The 24,429-nt window shown below is 46.2% G+C and overlaps 1 protein-coding gene across 1 annotated transcript in view; it reads right to left on the bottom strand.

Annotated features, from left to right (window-relative positions):
* ACO1 (aconitase 1) overlaps window positions 1–24,429 on the bottom strand; it is a 68,439-nt gene that overhangs the window by 10,053 nt on the left and 33,957 nt on the right. Inside the window, exons 5-17 of the mRNA XM_079791177.1 lie at window positions 15,034–15,103; window positions 14,700–14,883; window positions 14,063–14,202; window positions 13,182–13,353; window positions 11,120–11,220; window positions 9,463–9,579; window positions 8,515–8,674; window positions 7,133–7,268; window positions 6,338–6,422; window positions 5,400–5,556; window positions 4,084–4,208; window positions 2,471–2,575; window positions 1,447–1,589 (exon numbers count right to left, since the gene is read on the bottom strand). Of these exons, the coding sequence (XP_079647303.1) occupies window positions 1,447–1,589; window positions 2,471–2,575; window positions 4,084–4,208; window positions 5,400–5,556; window positions 6,338–6,422; window positions 7,133–7,268; window positions 8,515–8,674; window positions 9,463–9,579; window positions 11,120–11,220; window positions 13,182–13,353; window positions 14,063–14,202; window positions 14,700–14,883; window positions 15,034–15,103 (1,695 nt within the window). The remainder of the gene's footprint in view (window positions 1–1,446; window positions 1,590–2,470; window positions 2,576–4,083; window positions 4,209–5,399; window positions 5,557–6,337; window positions 6,423–7,132; window positions 7,269–8,514; window positions 8,675–9,462; window positions 9,580–11,119; window positions 11,221–13,181; window positions 13,354–14,062; window positions 14,203–14,699; window positions 14,884–15,033; window positions 15,104–24,429) is intronic.

Here is a 24,429-nt window from a genome sequence, read left to right as displayed (position 1 = left end):
GCAAGGCTTAAAAATAAATGGGTAAGAAAAAGAAGTAAAGACGAATAATCAAAGTAAGTTGGTCAGGGGTCAGGTGGAGCCCAAAATGGGGGAAACATAAACTATGTCCCATAAGCTAACCAGAAGGGGGTTCAGATTTGTCCCCCCAGTTATCAGGAACTGAACTGAAAGGGAAGACACACAACTGGCAATAGGATTTAGGATTTACATTTTCATAAGATGAAAATGAGAGCAGTGCCAAGGAGGCAGAACAGCTATTCCTCCTGGCCCTGAGGTCAGAGAAAAACCTGGTCAGGGGGACGTGAGAACGTCAGAGGCAACATTTTACCACAAACACAGTGACCCCTCCACTGGGCTGCTCCTTAAAATTCTAGGAAATGAGTGTGAGTGTTAATGCAATTTAAAGGTTAGACCTAATTGAGGATTGAGAGAACCTATAAATGGGTTTCAGGAGCAACTAAAATTATACCCCAAATGTTATGATATGTGCATTTTTCTGGGAAGGTATTATATTTGCTTTTATTCAATTCCCTAAAGCAGTGGTTGGCAGACCGCGGCTCGCGAGCCACATGCGGCTCTTTGGCCTCTTGAATGTGGCTCTTCCAAAAAATACCACGGCCTGGGCGAGTCTATTTTGAAGAAGTGGCGTTAGAAGAAGTTTAAGTTTAAAAAATTTGGCTCTCAAAAGAAATTTCAATTGTTGTACTGTTGATATTTGGCTCTGTGGACTAATGAGTTTGCCGACCACTGCCCTAAAGAGTACATGTCTCAAAAGAGGTCAACAATCACCAATCAAAATAAGGTGTTGGATTTTGCTCCTCGAATTGGCTCTGGGCCCCCACCTAGAGGAAGCTGATTCGGGAGGTGGGGGTGGGAACCAGGCGTCTTTATCTCCCCAGACGATTCTCACGCAAAGTGAGAGACTGGACTGACGTTGACTAATCCGGGCCTGCTAGCTAACAGAGATAACGCTGGTATAGCACCTGTCAAATCGGTACGTGGCCGAAGGGCTGCTGAGTGCGTGCGTGAACTGCCAGGCCTAGAAACAGTTCTCTGTAAAGAGTGTGTCTCCACCGGGAACGGCAATGCAGTTCACATTATGTTCCCGCTGAGCGGTTCAATGCAGCCAGGCTCTGCCGCGGGTTATAAGCAGACCCTTGTGCTTTATTTACTTGGCAAGCCGGGGGCAGAAATGATAGTTGAGCTGAATTCATACAACACTTGCTCAAAGAATGTCCCCCCTTCCCCTGACAGGGCTCACGTGATGATGGATTCACCCACAGAAGCTTCAAAGCAGCAAACAGAAAGACTGACTGGTTTCCAAGCACCAGGGTTCGGTGAAGAGCCACAGTCTGCTTCCAACGGGACCAGGCGGAAGAGCAATGCTGGCCTGGTCACTCCCGCTGCCCTCAGTCGGTCCTCAGCCCGCACCTCACTCACACTTACCCTCTGTTAGTCAAGTAGCGAGCAGCAGGGCTGTTTCTGGCAATGTTTCCAGCCGGAGAGATATGGTCAGTTGTTACCGAATCTCCCAAATTTAGCAGTACGTAGGCATCCACAATAGATTTAGCGGGCTGCAGCTCCAAAGTCTAGCAAAGAACACAACAAGTCAGCCCAGCCAGTGTGGCCCCATGCACCAAGGGGAAGCTGGTTCAATTCCCGGTCAGGGCACATGCGCGGGGTTTTGTGCTTGATCCCTGGTGGGGGGTGTGCAGGAGGCAGCCGATCAATGATTCTCTCTCATTGATATTTTTATCTCTCCTTCCTCTCTCCCTAAAAATCAATAGAAATATATTAAAAAAAAAAAAAAAAGAACACAACAAGTAGGGTTGGCCCAGGTTTCCTCCAACAAGTCACAAGGGAAGTCTCAACGGTGGTGCTCTGTGGACTGAACCAGGTGACAGCCCCAATCAGTGCACAGGAAATTCTAGGGTGGTTTTTTTTCTTCTTTTCTTTTCAGTTTTATCAGGGGTGCTTAGGAAAGTAATGGCCCTGTCCCCTCCAAAGCAACAGGGATGCAGCTGCAAATGGCATTCTCTTTCTCCACATGCAGAGAACGCTGACTTCTATCCCATCCCCTCCCAGAGGACCCACCCTGGGCAGCAAGGACTCCTTGACCAGCAGTTTTGGGGAAGCGTTCCCCTGTCTGAGTGGGTCTCAGGGGTAAAGATGGCAGGCCCTGCATGCTCTCTGGAACAGCCCTCAGACTTCACTGAGACCACGCCCAGGTGGCATCTGATCCCCAGGTGTCTCTACACAGCCACACACAAGCCCTGACAGAGAAACTGAGGTCTCACTCCAGCCAACCTCCCAGACTCCCCTAACCCTGCCTCCCTAGTGGCATTTGCTTGGGTTTGTGGAGGTTTGAATGAAATAGGTGGTGAAAACAAGGGTATGGGGTAATAAAGTAGATGTTATAAGGAAAGAAACCTTTCGAAGAATTCAGTTTGTTAAAAATAAAAAGTCATACCAGGTTTTCAAAGAATGGTGGTGACTTAATGTATGTAGATTTGGGATTCCAGTAATACAGCGTATCTGATGGGGCTGCTAAGGCATTCCAGCTTTCATTCACAGTCTTTAGAAAAAAAGAAAAAAAAAGGCCAATCCAACTACATTCTATTACAAGGAAAATTTAACACATAAACACATAACACATATTTGAGCTACGAGTACAATAAAAACCATTCTTATTCTAGTCATACAAAAGAATTCCTTTATACTAAGACAGCGCCACGCTAAGTAACTTAACAATACACATGCACTACAACAGGCAGCCCTCAAGGGCCCCAGCTGGCCCCACCCCTGGATTCACACCCTAAAGGGAGCCCCTCCTGCTGAGTGTGGGCTGAACTTAGTGGCTCATTTCCAAGGTTAGGTTATACAGAGACTCTGCCTTCTATGTCCCACCGCCTCTCTTGCTTTTTCACTTGCCCTGATGGTATGAGCTGCCATGTGAGCTGTGCGGAGACCACCAGCAAGGCCTGTGGCTGATGGTCATGAGGAACTGAGGCCCCTGGCCCAGCAGCCCTGAGGCGCTGGTCCCTTACAAGTGCAGCTCCCCAGCTGACATCTGACTGGAGCCAGGCCACCCAGTTAAGCCACCCTTGGGCCCACAGACTGTGAGATAATAAGTGCTTGCTGTTTTAACCCACTAAGTTTCGGGGTAATTTGTTGTACAGCAAGAGATAACTAATCCACATACTTACAAATGTAACTTAAGAAAAAATAATCCAGATTTGTTCTGAAGGGAAATCATTTACTCTCTGAAGATTTGGGGAAGTAGACTTCCAGGTCACATGGTCATTGGATAGCCAATCACAGCTGCTTTGCATACAAATTAGCTTGAAATCGCTCCACAGGTCCATTAGCGCAGCCTCTGAATGCGTGCATTTAATGCAATGCCCACCAAACTCCCTCAGACCATTCGTTTCCCAAGGGCTGCTGGGAGGAGGGCACAGCGCCCCCCCCCCCCCCCCAGACAGTCTTCGGTTTGGTTTCAAACCCAAGCCCTTGTCAGCAGGCTGTGAGTCAGCCGAACACAGAAAGCAGGGAAAGAAATAACATCCAAGGGTCTCAACAAATAATACTAAGCCCATACATTTTATCCCTAATTGTAAAATGCTCAAAAAGTTTTATTTATTGAAGCAGTTTGGTGCTTTCTACTGAGTGGCTTTTATTTACTTGTTTGCTTATTTATTTATTCTTAAGCATCCAAATAATTGCGAGAGGTGCGCTCCCCCAACCGACTCCCCCTCGGTGACACCTGGGGGAGGGTCCTCACCCACAGGGACGCCACAGCCCAGGGGTCTGAGAAGGGGAGAGTGATGGAGAGCTGGCTGGGAACCACACACAACCTGAGGCCTTTCTTCCCGCCCACCTGTCTACATATGGAACATCTGGGGGGCGTGGGGTTTGTAAAACTGTGAGTCACGGAGAAAAATGACTGAGAGCCACTGCCCTATTCTCTGAAGAGGGAGTTATGAACCGGTTCCGCCCCCATTAGCCTCCAGGTCTGCAGAGCTGACACTAAGGAGCAGCTGGCCCTCAGATTCTCTGGGCGGAATGGGGCGGGCGGGCCCTCACCTCTATTTTCTGGTAGACCTCCTTGAACATCCCAGGGATGACGTACTGACGCTCCACCGCCTGGATCTCCTCTCTCGTTGGCCAGATATCCTTCAGAAATACCTGCTGTCCCTTTGCATTTACCCCTGGGGGAGAAATGTTTATTAATGAGAAAACTTCATTTAACACCTTTTTTCTTTACTCCATACAGTCAAGTCTTGTTCTTGGCGGTAGTTATATCCATCGAGTCCATGCTGACACTGCAGGGTGAATCCCAAATCACGCCCTGAGGAAACACAGGGCAGGTGTCGGAGCCTCTGGCCACAACATTTCGGTCAGCTGATCAGTATATAGCCTGGCTTTATGTGTTTCGTTTACAGACGCCTTAGTTAACACATGTTGTTGATGCATTAACATTGAACTCCCTGCCAACGGCACGATGACCCGTGCCTGAGGAAGCCTACTTAGCACGAGACACCTCACAGGCTCCCTGGGCTTAGGGACACCGGACAGCACTCTGCACTCTCCTGGGGGGCCGTCTGAAACAGTGGCATCACTTGCAAGCAGCACAACAATCAAACACCCCGGCACGAGTGGCCCATGAACAGGTCACTCATTTACAGGGCGACAGCTAGGGTGACAGCTGAGATAAGAAGGCAGGGGGCTGCCTCGCGTGACTGCAGCTGAGAAGGTGTGCCTGGCATGACTCGGTTTCCCCGCTCTATGCGTGCCTGTGAATGACCTCAGAAGCATGATGAGCACTGACTTGGGGGGTAAAGTACATTTTAGTGAACAGGCAAGTTTGCAAATATGGAATACACATAATGAGTCCCACCTGTAGGTCTAAGTTATAATTTCCTAGAGGCGAATTGAAAGGGCGTTGTTTTCATATAATCTAATTTGCTTAGAGTGAATTGAGGAGGGGATAGGAAGCAAGAAAACCAGAGGTAAGGGGACAAAGCATCCTTTTCTCTGAATTTGGGGAGGTTACACTACCTGAAGGTGTTGCCACAGAGGGCGTATTTAAGCAATGCCTGTCATTAGGTTAAAGCAGGAGACGGAAAAGGGAACTGGAGAAGCTGTCAGAAGAGCAAGCTCTCTATTCCTCTCTGTACTTACTTCTTTTCTGTCATCCCGTGCTCTTACGGAAATCCTTATTTCTTTCAGTTACGTCTGGCTGTGTATTGAGGAATAGAGAAAAGACTCTCCTCCCTTTTCATCTTACCTCTGGACGTTCTAGGCTTCATTATTTATTAAGGAAAGCACTAGTTCTCTTTCACTTACATTTTCAAATTCATTGGGCGGGGGGGGTTATAACCCCAGAAACAAAGTCTTACCCAGTGGCTCTTTCTCAAAGTCGATCTTGATGGTCCCAGCAATTGCATACGCTATCACCAAGGGCGGAGAGGCTAAGTAGTTGGCCCGGGTATTGGGGTGGACTCGACCTTCAAAATTCCTGTTCCCCGAGAGGACTCCGACAGCGACAAGGTCTCCCTGTGAGAGGCGAGAGAGGAATCCGGTCATAGGAAACGAGATCGCTCCGGCGGCTCGTTTTAGGCCATTGGCTGAGTTTTCCCGTCACCAGGACGTAGCTCTCTAAGCTTCCCTTGCACTGGTCCTCGCCCCTATAGGAGAGCACACAGGGGTGTCCCTGGGGGAGACCATCTGTGTCAAAAGACACAGGGAGACATGGTCACTGGTTTCTGCTCATGAGGAGATGCCAGGTAGGTCAGAGGCAACATCCTATTTTGCTGCCCGGGGCCTAAGAACAGGTGGGGATGACTAAACGTTGAAAGCTACAGGCAGCCACGCTGACTTACATGGATTCTGTAGTTCATGCAAAGCAAACCTAATAGTATTTGTCAACGCTACAGAATTTATGGGACAAAACCTAAGCCAATGCAAGTCAGTTTAGGTTCATGTGGGGGAAGACTGCTCAGACTTGGAACCAGTTTTCAGATGAAACAATCTGGAGCCCTCTGGAGTCAGAACTTGCATTCATTCCCACTTGATGTCCATTCTCATCTCAGTGCTCACAGGCTCTGGAACAGGTACTATTTATCACCTCCAGTTACAGTCGTGGCCACTCCGGTGGAGAGAGGTTCATTGACCTGCCCCAGGTTATCTAACAGGAAGTTTAGTTTGACTTCAAGGGCCATACATCTAATCACAGCCCCTGCTTCCCTAAACCTTCTTTGAAATTAACCAGTGTTTTGGTCACACATCGTATGAGAAGAGGCCACAGCTCTGAAGACCCATAGGCCCCTGGGATTACCTGCGTGATGGCTTCCACCACAGGCTCAGGCAAGGGCCCGCTGTTGCCAATGCAGGTCATGCACCCATAGCCCACGACATCAAACCTAGAAGCACAAGACGGAATGCTCAGAGCGCCCTCTGCTGGAATAGCCCCCGAGAGCGCTGCCTTCAAGAGGAGAGCAGCGCATGAAATGAGCCTGGGACAGCGCCGTTCCTTTAAAGCGTTCACTCCCGGAGCATTCTGATACATCATTCATCCATTCTAGATCATTCCATTAGACTCCTTTTTGAGCAAATTATAAAAATAAGTCTAAGTGAAAGTTAAAATTGGATATGCCACTTATTGTCTCTATTCACTATTTTTATCATATATTCCTAAGGGTTTCTGACTATTATGATGCACAGGAATAAAACCTCTGTCATCCGAATTAGGAATAATGGGGAAGCTGGGGAAACTGTGTCTGGAAACAAATAACTAAAGTACCTGAGGAATGAGAACATCTTAGCCAGGGTGAGAATGCTCACACCAAAGGGCAGCTCTCGGTGCAGAGCCAGCGCTGGCCCCCGGCACCGGGAGGGAGCGGCACCCAACCACAGGCTGGATCCGTGCCCTGCGCTGCCCTTCACGGGCACCCTCGTATGATGAACAACTAGTGCAATTGAGGGTCCTACTCCGCGAGAATGTGAGGGTTAAAGGTCACTCACTATCTGACAAAATACCATCGGATGAGCTTACATCTGTTACAGGTGACACAGCAAGGTACATGTGGAAGACAATACGACAAGGCAACGGCGTAAAAGAACTCTCCCTCACCCCAGCTGAGACAGGTAAGGCATGACTCCGCTCTCCCGCAGGTAGTAGGTGACCACCCCGCTCCCAGGAGACAGGCTCGTTTTGATGTAAGGCTTCACGGTCAGGCCGGCGTCCACGGCTTTCTTGGCTAACAAGCCTGCGGATGGTAAACACAGGCACACGGTGGGTGGCCGCCTACTCTAGGTACCAGGGGCAGTCAAGAAAGACACTGGCTCTTCAGTCTGCATTCCCGGCCCCTGCCAGACCAAGCCCCGTTCATGTGGGCACTTTCTGCTATTTCTGCTGCTGATTAGAAACACAAAGCTCACTGGCCCAAGTCCCTCACAGGTGTGCAGTACACTCAAAAGCGGCCACGAAAGTGAAGAAAGAGATGTGCGTGTGTGTGCGTGTGTATTTTAAGAGATAAACTGTTTAGGGATATGTTACAGAATGAGTTTTTAATTTGGGGAGGGAGAGCAATCTAACTATGTTTTATTTGGATGAAAATTCTAATCGGAAGGGCCCCTTCTTAAAGCATCTGAATGGTGCACTGGCTGGTGAGGAATACAGTCCGTCTAGATGTAAAAATGTCTTAAAGTGGAAGATCAGGAGCTCGTGGGCCACAAGACTTCCACAAACACAGCCCATTGCAGGGGCCCTGGGCCCTGGGGAGCTCTGTCTGAGGCTGTATCACAGAGGCAGAAAGAAATGAGGAGAGGGGGTGTAGAGACACAGAAAGCTACAGACACGCTGGTGACTGCTCTTAAGGAACCTGGTCTGTGCCAGAAAAAACCAGCTTAGCTGGCAGCAGCTGACTCCTTGGTTTTCCTGTGCACCGTCCAGCTCGTAGGGAAAGGGCTGTTGTAACTCCATCATCTATGACATGCAGCTCAAGAGGAACTGTGGGGGATGCTCAGAAATGTGGAAACTTAAAGAGACCTTATAGTAGCAAAAGTCTGTATGCAAATGTTAGCTACTTAATCAGAACTGCAGACAAGGCCTGTGCCCTACCTCAGGTGCGCGTGACAACAAATCTAAGCCTGAATTCCACCGAACAAAAGGGCCCAGCAGGGGTGCTACAGAGAACCACCTGGGATGGGAAATTAGTTTTTTCTTCTAAAGTCTGACCTAAGTTCTGGGCTTTGCCAGAAATTCATCTTCCTTTGCCTTTCTTCTACTTATTTTCTGGTTTATTCTAACCACGGTTATGCATTATTTGTCCTACTTTAAGTACTTTGCTTTGGACGCTATTTATTGTGTAAACATTTCTGGGCCCATAAATTCCTACATCTGGGAAAGACAAGGTTCAGGGAACCACATGCTGAGCCCCTGGGTCATGTCTTGGGGGATTTCCACCCTCATGTCCTCCACATGGCCACGAGGAGGGTTTCAAATGCACACACCTGCCCCTAGCATCACGGATGGATTGCTGGTGTTCGTACAGCTAGTGATGGCGGCGATGACCACGGAGCCGTGAGCGAGGGTGAATTCGCTGTTGTTGTAGATAAACGTCTTACGGTCGTTAAGATGGTCCGGAGCAACCTGGAACCCTTTAAACCCTTGCTACAGGAAGAAAAAAGAAAAAGATATTTTTTTTCAAAACTTATCACTTTAAAAGATGAAGAAATACTTTGGGAACTGTAACATTAAAGGGCAATTCTTAACAACACATAAATATCTTGGCCAACAAAATCCAAAATGCTACAGTAAAATTGAAGTTTTCTTTAGTCTTTTAAAATCTTTACAATCAGCAGCCATAATTCTAAATCTTACTCTTGTTTTGAAATTAGCAATTACTTCCTTTGTACCTAAAGACCGGAAATGTTAAAACTACAAATTTAGTTTAAAGTTAATCTCCGTAGAATTCAATGGCATTATTATAGTTTAATGAGGTCACGGATTCTAACCAGATGGAAATTTAGAAAAAGGGGCCATTTGGGTCAGATTCAGCCAAGCAAGTGCATGAAGCTTCCAAAGAAGGAGAGATGCCTGTCTGCTCTGAGCCGGAGGCCGCCTAGCGAGCAGGGAACGGAATGAACAGCAGCACAAGGGCCAGCCAAGCGTGGCGAGTAGAGGGAAGGATGTGGGGAGCGGCATGTGAAAGCAGATATGCTCTAAAAGGTGGGCTGGATCATGCTTACACACGGCCAAGTGCTCTCAGGAGGCTGCTTGGCTCCTGGCTGGTGGGGAGGCATTGAGGACGTCAGGATGGAGAAGACACCCCCTCCCCCCACCCAGCCAGGCTCCTGGAGGAGTCATCTCAGAATGGGGTGTTCTGAAGCCTGGCACTAGGTGAGCGAGCGTGGGGCGGGCCGGGTTGGGGAGGGCCTCCACCTGCTCCCGGCACTGACCTTGGCTCCGAGGCAGCTCTCAAAGTCCTTTCTCATGTCGGACACGGCGACTTTGTCCTGAGGCCGCTTGGGTCCACTGCAGCAAGGCACTACCGTTTTCAAATCTAATTCCACCACCTGCCGCCCCGGAAGGAAAGGAAACGTGGAACTGATGTTATACCCACACAGAAACAACATAAGCCATGTCAGACATCTCAAAGCACTGCAATAATAAAAACCAACTACACCACCACATTCAAAGCCAAGGAGGTCAGTGTTCGTTTTAACGCCTAAGGGACGAATCTCCAAAGATGAAGGTGGTCACGTAGGCAGCGTGGGACAGCAGGCAGCTGTGCTGCTCTCAGGAAGAGCAGGGTGGGCATGTGGCTGCTGCCCAGTGTCTTCCAGCCAGCCATCGTTGAAAAGCAGCTCCTACATCCTTTTTATTTTAAGTTGATCTGGGATGGGTTTTCTATTGAAATGATACATAACCCATTATACTTTTCGAAGATGATTTGGGAGGGATGCAGCCATCAAGTCATCAATGCCAGGAAGTGGGCCCTAGTCTAATGCAGCACTTCCTTCCCTCAGTGTCATATGAAGGAAAATGAGGGCCCCACCTACTGTGCCCTCTGCTCCTGGCTGCTGAGAAAAGTGTGGATTCAGTTAGCACCCTAGGAAATGAATGAAGGCTTAGTCATTGGATAAATCAGAACTAGTTGACCTGTTCACACCTCCCTTTCTTTCCCATCTACCTATATTAAAGGCTAATATGCTAAGTGTCCGTCTGGGTAATGATGTCACATAGCAATGCCTGGCTTCCTCTCCCTAGCGACTAGCCTCCTTGGAGTTTCTTCAGCCCAGAAACACGACTTGTTTTACAGCCAGGTGGAAACATTTTACACTGTAACCAAAGGTCTGTGAAGCGTTTTCCCGTGCCTCATCTCATTTGATCCTCACAGAAGTCCTGGAGTAGGTAGATAGGAGACTCAATAGAATCCTATTTTCTTTTCATTAGCCAGAAAATGGAGATTTAGGAAGTTTAGAAACTTGACCTGACTGAAAAGAAGTAAGAAATGGTGGACCTTGAAAATGACTTCAGGTTTTCTCACTGTGCAGAATATAGTCAAACACTGCTGCAGTTAAATATTTTACCCCTTGTTCTCCCTGTGTGATTTACAATAATAATCTGCTTCATGTTGATATTTACTGCTGTGTTGCTGACAATTACCTGAAAGGGAAGTTGGGGTGCTTCACTGGGCTGGAAAAAGCTTAGCTAAATCAGAAAGCAGGTCTAATTAAGCAAGTTTACTCTATATCTATAAAAGGCTAAGTTGACTCGCGCATCACGATACATATAAATCTCTTGCTGCCGCCTATTGCACGTGTGTTTCCATCTGTCATCGTCAATCGTGAATTTGGCTTGATTGACATGATAAAGGGCGAAGAGCGATGTTAAAATATTTCTTCTAATTAATTTCCTTTCAATGTGCACGAATTTGTGCACTGGGCCACTATTCTTTAATAAGGATGAGTTTAGCCTTCAGTCCTTCTGGTGAAGTCCTTCCCCAAGCTCCTCTACTAATTTTCTACAAGTACATCCCCCAAGAAAAACCACGCAGCACTAAAATCATGCCTCAGGAAGAGGAAACACAAGTCTGTGAAGGCGCTCTCATACCTGGGCAAAGTCCGGGTCCTGGGAGGAGTCATTGAAATCCCGAAACATTCTTACAGCCTGCAGATACCTCTTAATGTACTTGACCTTCTCTTCATCACGACCTAGGGGGGCATTTTAAGAGGAAACAAGTGATAGATGTAAATACTTCTGGTTAAAGACTATAAGCTACTGCCTCCACCAGCGATTATACAGTGACAGCACTTCACTTTCACAAGACAGGCCTGCTGATGCCACGGCACTCAGGCCACTAGTCTGACTCTAGCTGATCTGCTGTTCCCTGCGGACTATTAACCGACCTGTGGTTCCTAAGGAAGAGGCTATGAGAGGCTCCTCGTACCTGTAAGCACTCCCCCTTCTCTTTCTTATGCTCCTCAATTAGGAGCATCCTAGGCCTCGGCACATCCTGCCTCTGTCTTCACCTGGCCAGACTCCCAGCATCCCACATTATTATTGCTAACGTAATAGTCCACCCCGATCCCACAAGTCACCAGCTAGGAGCACTTCCTGGGTGCCCTGCACTGTGTGCTACACGTCTTGAATGCATTATCTCAATCTCTAATCCTTTATCATGACCTTAGGAGACAACTACTGTTATTATTCTCATTCACAGATGAGGAAATGGTGGCTCAAGATGAAGTAACTTTCCCATGGAATACAGCCAGTAAATGACAGAACCAGGATCCGAACCTGAGTTTGACTCCAAAGTCCAAAGTCTTAACTCATAATGCTGCATCACCATGAATATGACCCTGAACGCTCAGCACTTAATCACGAGACCCTGGCTGGAGGAGATAATACTCAGGAAGTATGCCCAAAGGACATGCAGTCCACCCATGTCTCTGAAAAAAACTGTTTGAAAGCCTGATTCTTGGACCCACCACACAGCAGCATTTTTTGTTTGCCTGTTTCTTTGACATGAATTGTCAAGGTCATCAGCTTCTAGCACCGGCCTCACAAAAGCCGACGGTCCGAGCTTCATTAACGTGCTTATCCTGACCTGTTGTTGAGCCCATGCTGATTACATCCCACGCCATCCCTTCGTAAAGATGCGCCGGAGAGATTTCTCTTTGGAGTGAGAAAGAGTTCCACTTCTCTAAGGGGTATGTTTGTTTCAATTTAATAGATGCTTCAAATGTGGTGCCAGGTCACTACTCAAGTGGCCCCCCTTGAGCCTCAGACACTAATCTTTGCTCTGGATGGTTCTACAGCTTTCTTCCTGCTCCCCTCCCCGACATCCCTTCCCTGCTCTTCTTTAGCTTGATCTCCTCAGTTATTTATTCTGTCCTTTAATTTCTATATCTTTTTCACTTCAAGTCCTTTGGAAATCAAGGGAGGTAGCAATTAATCAATTTCGATGTGGCTGTATTTATAACAAAAACCTTTTTTTTTTTTTTTTTAAATAAACTTTTCATGACAATCGTAACTCTACCAGGAAACCTCTCCTTGGGAAAGTCAGGGAGAAGCTGGAAGTAACGGGCCTTATGAGACCCATTCGGAGATGGGCACCCGGCTCTTACTTTGCCCACTACTCCGGTTGCGAAAGAAACACTGGCCACTGCAGTAAACACGGGACATGGATGCGAACGCTGGAGTTCGCTCCTTTCTCCTTAATGCTTTCGTTACAACTTTAAGAGTCATATGGGAACTAAAAGGTCTCTATTTTTGTCACATAGAATGAGGTAGTGAAAATAAAATTATTTCATGTTACCTTCTTGCTCAGTATGACTCAGTGGCTTCCTAGAACGTGTGGAATAAAATCCTCACTGATCACTGTGGCCTCCGAGCCTGTGTGGATCTGGTTCCTGCCTGCCCACCCCCTCACCTCACCTCCCACGGCCTCAACCCTAGGCTTCCAGAGAAGCTGAGCTCTTCCTGATGGCTGTACCCTACCTACTTCACATCTGCTGATACCCCAGCAATTACTGCGACTCCACAGAGAGAAGGAAGACGTCTGCAAATCTGACCCAGTGCCCTTCCCGGGCTGGAAGCAGAAGGCTGTGCCCGACGCTGTGCTCTATGAAACGTTACGAAGGGCCCCTGCTTCTGAGGGGATTCCACTCACCTGTCTGCACCAGGTACTTGATACTAACTTCATCGACCGGGAAAAAGGCAGCGGTTGCTCCATACTCTGGACACATGTTGGCAATCGTAGCTCGGTCGGCAATGGACAACTGGGCCACTCCTGGCCCGAAGAACTCGACAAATTTTCCCACTACCCCAACCTGGCGGAGGTGCTGAGCGGCAGAATGGAAAGGTGTCAGAGTGGATAGGCCACATCTGAAATGCAGAACTATCACCTTATCATCACCTTACAATTCCTACAAACTAGCAATGAATAAACAGAAACAATAAGTTGGCTCAACCTGTTTTTGGTTACTTTAAAAAACAAACCTTGAAAACTAATGCCAACTAAATAGAACACGGTATCCTGACTGGAAGCTGGAACAGAAAAGGGACTTTACTGCTAGTAAACACACCGGCCAAGTTTCTGCTTGGCTCTCAGTGCCGTTCGTAACAATGCCAGCCTCTCTATTTTGATAAATGCACTACGGTTATGCCAGGTAGCATTTGGGGAGCCGGGAGAAAGGTAACAGGAGCTTTCCGTATCATCTTTACATAAACTCTCCTGTAAATCTAAAGTTTTGTCAAAACCATCTTCAAAAAAAAAGTAATGCCATAAACACAAAGAAAAACATTAAGAAAAGGGCTTAAAAATATGAAACACTTTTTCTGCAATGAGATCATTGGAAATGCCTGGAAGTGCTAAAAAATAACTGATGGCTTGAGTAAGTAAATGGCTATTTTCAAGTGTATAATGGACAAATTTCCTAAACACAGGTACAAGGCAAATGTAACCAAAAGATCCAGTCTGGTTCCCCTATCTCAGTGGTTCTCGACCTTTCTGTGACTCTCCAAGACCACAGAAGAGGCAGCGTCTGTTACCTTGGTGATGGTGAGCACGATGTCAGTGGATGTGACCAGAGGGTGGGGATTTCCCATCAGCCTGTAGCCAATCACCTGGGGAAGCACCATGCTGATTGGCTGACCCAGCATGACAGCTTCTGCTTCGATGCCACCCACACCTGCAAGGAGTGGCATGTTAAAACAATGTTTCATTACTTCTCACCATATCCCCAGGCAGAATTCAGAGTCATTAACAGGCAATAAACCCAGTTACAACATTACTAGTTACTAGTACAGAGTTATGCTTCTAAAAGGAGCAATGACCTTCTCCCTATCTCCCTCCACAGACTTCTTAATGAGCGTTACTCCAAGTGTGGTTCCCCAAACACCTGTATCAAAATCCCTTTGATTCCACACCAAGTGGATGGGGGGTTCAGGAACCTCCACTTGCAACACACCCACACTTATTCTAAAGGACCCTGACCCCTATTCCGGTTCACGCTTCCAAACAAAGGCAGGAGGCATTTTTCTGGGCACTGGGAATACAGCAGCCAACAAAGCAGACACAAATGCCTCTCCGATTCTTGTGGTCACACAAACCCATGCTCCTGGGAGCAATGGCACCCACATAAACTAACGCACAGCTACAGTACAGAGCACACGGAAGGACACTCACCCCACCCGAGAACGCCCAAACCGTCAATCATGGTCGTGTGCGAGTCCGTGCCCACAAGGCTGTCTGGGTAGTAATATCCATCCTGATCGAATACCACTCTGGCCAAATACTCCAGATTCACCTGGTGGATGATCCCCGAGCCGGGCGGGATGATCCGCATGTTGCGAAAAGCCTGAGAGCCCCACTAGGATTGAAAAATGGGAGAACACGCTGAATGCCCGAGGCGCTCACAGCTTCTGCTTCGATGCCACCCACACGTACAGCCCAGCTCCGGGCGCCTCTCCCTCGTACCCACATTCGGAAAGGATCAACCTGGACCAAACTCTGCCCATACCTTTAAAAATTCAAATCGTTCTCGATTCCTTTCAAATTCCAGGTCTTGATTCTTCTGTAAACTGTCTACCCTGTCAGAGAGAAAAACCAAATGTATAAAATTTAAGAGTTAGAATGTTACTTGTCAAATTTATTGGAAATGAATAAACAAAATGGTAATTTTATCTGCAGGCCCGCTGGGTAGTACTATACATTCATTCACATGGGAAAGGAAAGGTAATCAGCAAAAGTAAAAAGAATAATGATTTGATTAAAGTGATTCCTACAATCCCTTTAAACATGGTGGGTAGAAAATGTTAAGTGAATTTAAGTTTAAACTAATTCAATCACAATGTGCGACCCATAGGCAGACTCAAGGCATTTCTGATGACACCAGCAGCTTAGACAGTTAAAGAACCCTTGTTTCTCTACTCCCTGCTCATCCACAACCTCCTGACAACTCCTGTCTGGGCTGAGCCATGGCTGGGCTGGCATTTCCATCCGTTTATGTTGGGAGACAGGGAGCAACCGGTGCCGGGAGGGGCAGGCATTTACAGAACCATAATCTCTTCTCTCTCGAACGAGGTCCGTGAAGAGGATGGGGCCACCCAAGAATGTCTGTAAAGCCCAGACTACATGCCGAGGTTTATTCAAAGTCACTCAGTCCTTCGGGAATGACACCGGCCACTCAGGGCATCAAGAACTTTCCCAGGATTTTTGTAATCAAACTTCATTGTGTTGAGTCTAAGTAGTGTAACTCATCTTTGCAACTTTGCAGGTTCAGCACACAGGGGGCGCTCATACACTGTATATCCTGGATTGCGGGAACATGGGAAAGGGTAGTAAAATTAGTAGCTAAGACCCAAGGATGACTTCATTAAGAGTTAACACTTACTGACATTCCCAGGAGCCAGCCCTTCTCTACTCCCTTCCCATCCACAACCTCATGACATGAAAATAAAACTATCCTAAACGTTTTATTTTTCTCATTTAGTCTCTATAATGACCCTTTGAGTTGGGCCCAACTAATATCCACATTTTTCAAGAGGAAACTGAGACATAGGGAGGGTAAAAGCTTGCTCCGGACCACACAGCAGGTAAAGGGTGGAACTGGAACTCAAACCCGAGAGTACTGATGCTCTAAACCCCTAAGCCGTGCTGCCTTCCCGTAGCTGCTGCTGCGGAAACAGGAGCGGTCACGGTGGTCGTGGGAATGACCACAGCCAGCACAGTAAGAGCAGGAGCTAAAGTCTAGGATTATGTCCCCGGTGCCAAGTGTGAACTCAATCGCTTGGCACAGATACTACTGTCACCCCGACGTGAAGAAGAGGAAGCTGAGGCACAGGAAGTTTAGGTAATTCGTCCAAGGTCAGATGCATGCAAGTCACAGAGCTGAACCAGGTCTGATGGTCCTGGGGCCTCTACTTTAACCCCCACACTCCTCCTCCGCCCTTTCCTTCACTTGTTGGTGCTCTGCAGAGCCCACCTCGTGCCGCACGGAACACAAAATGCAAAAGCAGCACGTGCACCGCCACTGGGAGCTCAGAGCCCGGGCCGAGACAGCACTCAACCAGGTGCTGACAGGAGTGACCAGCAGTGTTGTGATCCAGGGAATACACCCGCCATGCCGTGAGCGCTCAGACTGGGCTCCGAAATGCCGTCCAGAGGAAATGTCATCGATGTAGTCTGAAGGGGAGGGGAGTCAACCTGATACAAACGGGCAGGCACTCTTTGGGAAGAAAAGAACTGGAGGTACTTATTTACTCTACAAAAACCACATTCAGTTACCTCACCCCCCCCCCCCCCCCTTTTCCTCTTGATGTGAATATCCTCCAAGAACAGTGTTGGTGGCTTTAATGGAATGAATCCCTGGAGAGCCTTACCTCGGGGTCCACAAACCACAGCCCAGAGGCCAAACGCAGTCCAACACTTGTGTGTTTGGCCTTCAAGCAAAAAATCATTTTTACATTTTTAAAGGTTGGGAAAAAAATGTGAGCAGAGACAGTTATGTGGCCAGCAAAGCCTGAACTACTGCCCTTGACAGAAGTTTGCTGATTGCTGACAGAGGGATGAATGCCTGTGAAGGTGTGTGTGTTGGAGAAAGGCAGGACAGAAGTTTGCTGACTGCTGACAGAGGGATGAATGCCTGTGAAGGTGTGTGTGTTAGAGAAAGGCAGAGGAGGCAATGGAGACAGGAGGCCCAGTTCAGTGCAACAAGGCAGGACCGCTGCTGGCCGGGCAGCTACTCCCCAGGGTACTCATCCCCTTCTCACTAGCACACCCAGGGCTCCGTCCTTCCAATGCCCACCTTCTCTTCAGGTCCGGACCCACATGCCCACCGTATCTGGGGCACCTGTGTCAGGAATACAGACTTAATGCACAAACCCTAACGCTTGGCCTTTTCCCTAAATCTCGTCCTCGTCTGTCTGTGCTAACGCCCTCCTGTCCTGTCACTTAGCAGCTATGGCTACCAAAGTCTGTATTCCAGAAATAGCCTCCTCACTGGTTTCTCCGTCAGCCTAGTCAATATATCTCTTGTAACGTCATCAGAATGTTTCCTAAAATAGATCATGCTCATCTTGAATCTGCCAATGGCTTCCCATCTTTTGAATATACAAATTTTGTGCTTTGAAAAAATACTTCAATCTGTCCTCAGCCTTCCTTTGTGAGCCCTCTCCTAACCTGCGGTGCAAATTTCCAGCTTCACACACACCGGAGCCCGCACCTTCTCCCCAACCCCTGTCCTCGCGCCTTTGCACACTCCCTCTTTCAGAGTAGAATGCCTTTCCTGGCTCTTCTCTCTGTGATAATCACCCTGCAGGACCCGACTAGGACACTGCTTAAAGGACCTCTGTCAGCCCAAGTCAGGATGACCTGCCCCAGCTACACTTGCTAACTGCATTAAAGTTGTGTGTTTACTAATCTCCTCTTCTAAGCTAACCTGTTTCTTGAACAAATACTGATACATAGTAGGGCTGTTAAATGGGTTTACCTAAGAAAAACAACACACACCTTGGAACATCATTCTGAAACATGGCCGCCCCCTGCCTCTGGCACCCCATCACTTCTGCTCTCTGAACACCTGTGACCTAACTCCGTCATTAGCTTTGTCCTCCCATCTGCAGCACCTGAGCGTGTCAGAGCTCCTCACAGCAGAAGCAGGGATGGAGCAGAACATTCACCCCAGAGAATGCTGGGAAGGTCAGTTTGAGATAAACACCACATTTATAGGACAAGGGAAGTCAGAAATGCTTAGGCTATTTCATGATATATTAATTCCAGGTAAAACCTTATTTACTCATGAAAACAAAACATCAATTGTGCTAACCTTGGCTCAAGGAACTTAGTTCTATTTACACGAATAAACAGACCTAGAATTCAGATTTTTGAACCACTCAGAATGATCCTAAATTTACCCAATCTTAGTGAGCTTTTAATAAGGTCTCTGAATGTGGTGGCCTTACAGATTAAAGAGGAAATTCCTCGTTAGTTACAGAATTTGAATTCAGATTTGGATGGCCTTCAAAGTTTCTGAGGATTATATTAAACTAGAGACCCCGATGCCCGAAATTCGTGCAAGAGTAGGCCTTTCTACCCCTGGCTGCCGGCACCGGCTTCCCTCTGGCACCCAGGACCCTGGCTTCCCTCACAGCCCCGGCTTCGTCCAGAAGGTGATCTGGAAGGTCGTCCGGAAGGATGTCGTCTAATTAGCATATTACGCTTTTATTATTATAGATGGTATTCTAGAAATTCACAAACAGTGAAGATAAGTTTTCACACTCACAAAATCTGGTCAGAAATTGTTACGATATTCTTGTTGGAATTTTAAAAATGGTTATTTCTGAGATAACTTTTTAAAACCTTACAATAATGTCTTAGTTAGATCCTCAATGCCTAAAGATGATGTGAGGTGAATTAATATTATTCAAACCAGGCAAAGAGCCTGGAAGTATTTAACTGAGAAAACTTACCACCCTACCACCTCTACCCCATTTTTCTACTTCATTTCTGAAAACAGCTGGAAATACCCCCACAGCACACAGTTCCACAAAGATTGAGACATATCCCATTCGATTCCTTACAAACATGAGGAAAGAGACTAGGAGGTCAAATTGCAAAACCAAACTCAAGCAATAAAACAAAACAACACCAATGAAAACACTTCTAACAGAAATGTTCTGTTTAATTACAAAAACAAAACAAAACAGATCTGCTAGATTTGGGTATCAATTTAGAATCAAAGTTCACCTTAGATTTGCTGTTTTTTAAAAATACTAGATGCCCGGTGCACTAAATTTGTGCATGGGAGGGGGGGGAGAGGGGGTCTCCCTCAGCCCAGCCTGCACCCTCTCCAATCTGGACATCCCTCTCACAATCAAGGGCTGCTTGCTCCCAACTGCTTACCTGCCTGCCTGCCTGATTTCCCCTAACCACTCCACTGCCAGCCTGATTGACACCTAACTGCTCCCCTGATGGCCCGATTGCCCCTAATTGCCCTCCCCTGCAGGCCTGGCCGCCCTTAACTGCCCTCCCCTGCTGGCCTGGTCACTCCTAACTGCCCTCCCCAGCTGGCCTGGTCACTCCCAACTGCCCTCACCTGCAAGCCTGGTTCCCCCCAACTGCCCTCCCCTGCAGGCCTGGTTGTCCCTAACTGCCCTCCCCTGCTGGCCTGGCCACCCCCAACTACCCTTCTCTGCAGGTCTGGTCCCCCCCAACTGCCCTGCCCTTCAGGCCTTGTCCCTCCCAACTGCCCTCCCCTGCAGGCCTGGTTGCCCCTAACTGCCCTCCACTGCTGGCCTGGTTACCCCCAACTGCCCTCCCCTGCAGGCCTGGTCCCCCCGAACTGCACTCCCATGCAGGGCTGATCCCCCACAACTGTCCTCCCCTGCAGGCCTGGTTCCTCCCAACTGCTCTCCCCTGCAGGGATGGTCCCCCCAACTGCCCTCCACTGTAGGCCTGGGTCCCCCCCCAACTGTCCTCCCCTGCAGTCCTCGTTGCCCCCAACTGCCCTCCTCTGCCAGCTCAGTCATCCCTAACTGCCTTCCCCTGCCGGCCTGTCACCCCCCAACTGTCCTCCCCTGCAGGCCTGGTCCCCCCAAACTGCCCTCCCCTGCAGGCCTGGTCCCTCCCAAATGCCCTCTCCTGCCGGCCATCTTGTGGCAGCCATCTTGTGTCCACATGGGGGCAGCCATCTTTGACCACATGGGGGTGGCCATACTGTATGTTGGCGTGATGGTCAATTTGCATATTACCTCTTTATTATATAGGATTTTTGTACTACAGTGTAAACGGAAATGCCAATAAAAAATTAAAATCAGAGTTGATGATGTCAAGGTTTAAAAAGTTAAAAAAATCACACGGAACTTGGTGATAACCAAAAATAATTAATTGCTTAAGTCAGGAGCTCTAAGAATGGTGAGAAGTAAGAAAAGACTTCAGACATTAAAATAATTGCAATTCTGTCTCCACCAGGCCAGCAAAATGAGGTAAATCCATCCACAATGAGAGTTTCCAAGAAAGATCAAGTTGGCCATGATTTTGTGAGGCCACTTTTTATGGCTTCTAAAGTTGGACTTCAGGAAAACATCATTAATCTCAAATAGGATATTTTGTGTATGTATTTTTAACACTTCCTTTGAAATCACACATTAAATTGAGCTCCTGTGATGTAAGAGGAGGAGAAGGGGGAGAGACATGTTGCCTAAGGATGGGCTTAGAGTCCAAAGGAAAGGAAGAGCTGGCAAGCATCCAGTCTGTTTGTTCCAAGAACCGTCAGTTACAAAGCAGATTTCTCTTTATCTTGGATTTATTTGGTCTGCATATTGGCAACACCAACTGGAGAATGACCAGTTTCTACATTTCTCTTGAGGCTGTACAGAACTTGCTTAAATCCCCAAAGAAGCAAGTAACGGTTTCCTTTTTCCCTTTGAATGGATTGTTTCATATTCTTAAATATTTCATTATAAAATAATAGCTTCTTATTGCAAAAATAAAAAGCAATTACGATCCTATAAGTAACTGCACCTCACTTTCTAATATTTTAATCTCTGCATAACTTTTCATCTAGCTGAGATAATTCTATATATGCAATTTACACCTGGCTCATGGAGCTGTGTGACATAAGCAGGTTCCAAGTGTTACGTAGCACATTATAAGTATAACTGTAAAAGTTATCTTATAATTTACTTTAAGGACATACAATAATTTAATAAATCATTCCCTTTTATTGTATATTTAGAACGCTTCTACATTTTCATTATTATAAATAATGCTTTAATGAACACTATTAAGTCATTAAGCTTTTTTCTGTATCTGTACCAGTTAAGCTTGGAAATTCCAGGACAAAGGTTATCACAGTTTTTAAGGATCTTGATACATACTGTTTTCATCATTTCTAAATTACAGTGTTATCAGCAGTGCATAAAAATGTCTCCTTCATTACACCTTTATAATTAATAATGTTTATAAGCTTGAGTATATTGATTTCCTTTTGTGAATGTGATGTACCACTTTAATCAATTCGCTATGTTGAACTGTCACTGTGCCTCTGGAAAGAATCCCTCTTGATCATGATGTATTATTTTTTAATGTATTGTTGTATTTGATTGGCTAGTATTTCAGTTAAGATTTTTGCATCTGTATTGATCAGAGATATTGGTCTGTAGATTTCCTTTTTTTTGTTGTTATCCCTGTCAGGTTTTGGTATCAGGGTAGTATTAGCCTCATAAAAATGAGTTAGGAAGTATTGCATCTCCTCCAACTTTTTTGAATGTTTGAATAGAATTCACTAGTGAAGCCACCCAGTCCTGGGATTTTATGTCTTTGGAGGTTTTTGATAGTTTTAATTTCCTTACTATTTATTGGTCTATTTAGATTTTCCAGTTCTTTTTTAAAAAAATATTTTTTATTAATTTCAGAGGGGGAGAGTGAGAGTGAGATAGAAACATCAATGATGAGAATCACTGATTGGCTGCTTCCTGCATGTCCCCTACCGGGGATTTAGCCACAACCCGGGCATGTGCCCTGACCAGGAATTGAACAGTGACCTCCTGATTCATGGGTCAATGCTCAACTACTGATCAACACCATCTGGACAGATTTTCCAGATCTTTATGATTCAGTATAAAAAGGTTATATATTTCTAAGAACTTTTCAATTTTTTCTAGGTTATTAAATTTGGTAGCATGTAGTCTTCCATACTATTCCTGTATGGTCCTTTGTATTTCTGTGGTGTCCACCGTAACTTCTCTTCTTTCATGTCTGATTTTGTCTATTTCTCCTTTTTTTTCCCTTAGTCTAGCCAGTTTGTCAATTTTATTAATCTTTTTAAAAACTAGCTCTTGCATTAATTTTTCTATTGTCTTTTTCTTTCCTATTTCATTTAATTCTGCTCTAATTTCTATTATTCCCTTCCTTCTGCTGACTTTGGGCTTTGTTTGTTTTTCTTTTCCTAGATCTTTATGTTGAAACTAGAGGCCCAATGCATGAAATTCATGCAAGGAGCTTGGCCCTCGCAACCGCGGTGACTTGCCTCTGCTCTTGCAGCCCTGGCTTCATCCAGAAGGTGTTCGGCTGTCCGGTCTAATTAGCATATTATGCTTTTACTATTATAGATATTAGGTTGTTTACTTGGAATTTCTCTTTTTTCTTAAGATAGGCCTGTAATGATATAAACTTCCCTCTTTTCCCCACTTTTGCTATATCCCTAAAGTTTTGATATGTCATACTGTTACTCTCATTTGTCTATGTGTCTTTTGATCTCTCCTTTTATTTCTTCTTTGACCCAGTCATTGTTTAGTACAGTGGTTCTCAACCTTTCTAATGCCGCGACCCTTTAATACAGTTCCTCATGTTGTAGTGACCCCCAACCATAAAATTATTTTCGTTGCTACTTCATAACTGTAATTTTGCTACTGTTATGAATCGTAATGTAAATATCTGTGTTTTCCGATGGTCTTAGGTGACCCTGCTAGCGGTTCTCAACCTGTGGGTTGTGACAATAACTGCCCTTCCCTGAAAGCCTGGTTGCCTGCATGCCCCCAGGTGGCAACCAAGACAGCAATCCAGGTGTGTGCCCTGACTGGGAATTGAACAGTCGGACATTCCTCTCACAATCCAGGACTGCTGGCCCCCAAGTGCTCGCCTGCCTGCCTTCCTGATTGCCCCTAACCACTTCTGCCTGCCAGCCTGATCACCCCCTAACCACTCCCCTGCCAGCCTGATTGATGCCTAACTGCTCCCCTGCCAGCCTGTTTGCCCCTACCTGCCCTCCTCTGCAGGCCTGGTCCCTCCCATCTGCTCTCACCTGCTGGCCTGGTCCCTCCCAACTGCCCTCCCTTGCTGGCCATCTTGTGGCAGCCATCTTGTGTCCACATGGGGGCAGCCATCTTTGACCACATGGGGCAGCCATTTTGTGTGTTGGAGTGATGGTCAATTTTCATATCACTCTTTGATAGGATGGCTGCACCTGCTTTTCTTCGGATGCCATTTGCTTGGACTATCATTTTTTACCTTTTCACATTGAGCCTATCTTTGTCTTTGTAGCTTAGATGTATCTCTTGAAGGCAGCATATGGTTGGACTTTGTTTTTTGATCCAATTGCCACTCTGTGCCTTTTTACTGATGAATTCAGAGCATTTCCATTTAGGGTGATTATTGATGTCTGAGTATTTCCTATAGCCATTTAAACCTTTTGCTTTTGGGTAGCTCTGTGTCTCTATTGTTTTTCACTGGGGCTGCTGTCTGTTATTTTAGTTTGGTGGCATTCTATAATGTTTTCCTGGTTTTTATGTTAGATTTTTGTTGTCGCTGTAACCATTAGGTTTATGTAATAGAAAGTTTCATATAGGCAGCAGTCATTTTGCTTCTGGTTGCATCTTATCTCTAGTTCCCTGTGCAAATTCAGACCTTTACCCCCCTCCTTTTATATTTTTGTTGTCACAAATTATCTTCTCATGCTGTGAGGGCATTTCCAAATTGCAGTAGCTATGTCTTTTCTTTTTAAAAAATGTTTTTACCTCTTTTAATCTTTACACTACATTTAAGGGTATAATATTCTATTCTAAATAAAGGATTGCCATTTTCTGTTTGTGTCTGTCCATGAATCATCTTAGACATGTCTGTTTCAGGTAACCTCCTTCAGTATTTCCTGTAATGCAGGACTTGTGGTGATAAATTCCCTCAGCTCCTGTGTATGGAAAAGTCTTTATTTCTTCTTCATATCTAAAGGACAACTTTGTTGGATATATTATTCTTGCCTGGCAATTTCTCTCTTTCAATATTTTGACTATTTTATTGCACTCTCTCCTAACTTGTAGGGTTTTTGCTGAAAAATCCTATACTTTAATAAGATTTTCTTTATAGTTTATTATCTTCTTTTCTCTGGCTGCCATGAGAATTATTTCTTTGTCATTAATTT

This window comes from Cnephaeus nilssonii, assembly GCF_951640355.1.
Source record: "Cnephaeus nilssonii genome assembly, chromosome: 14".
In the NCBI taxonomy this organism is placed as follows: domain Eukaryota; kingdom Metazoa; phylum Chordata; class Mammalia; order Chiroptera; family Vespertilionidae; genus Cnephaeus; species Cnephaeus nilssonii.
The sequence above is the reverse complement of the archived record's forward strand: the minus strand, read 5'-3'. Positions and strand labels throughout refer to the sequence as shown.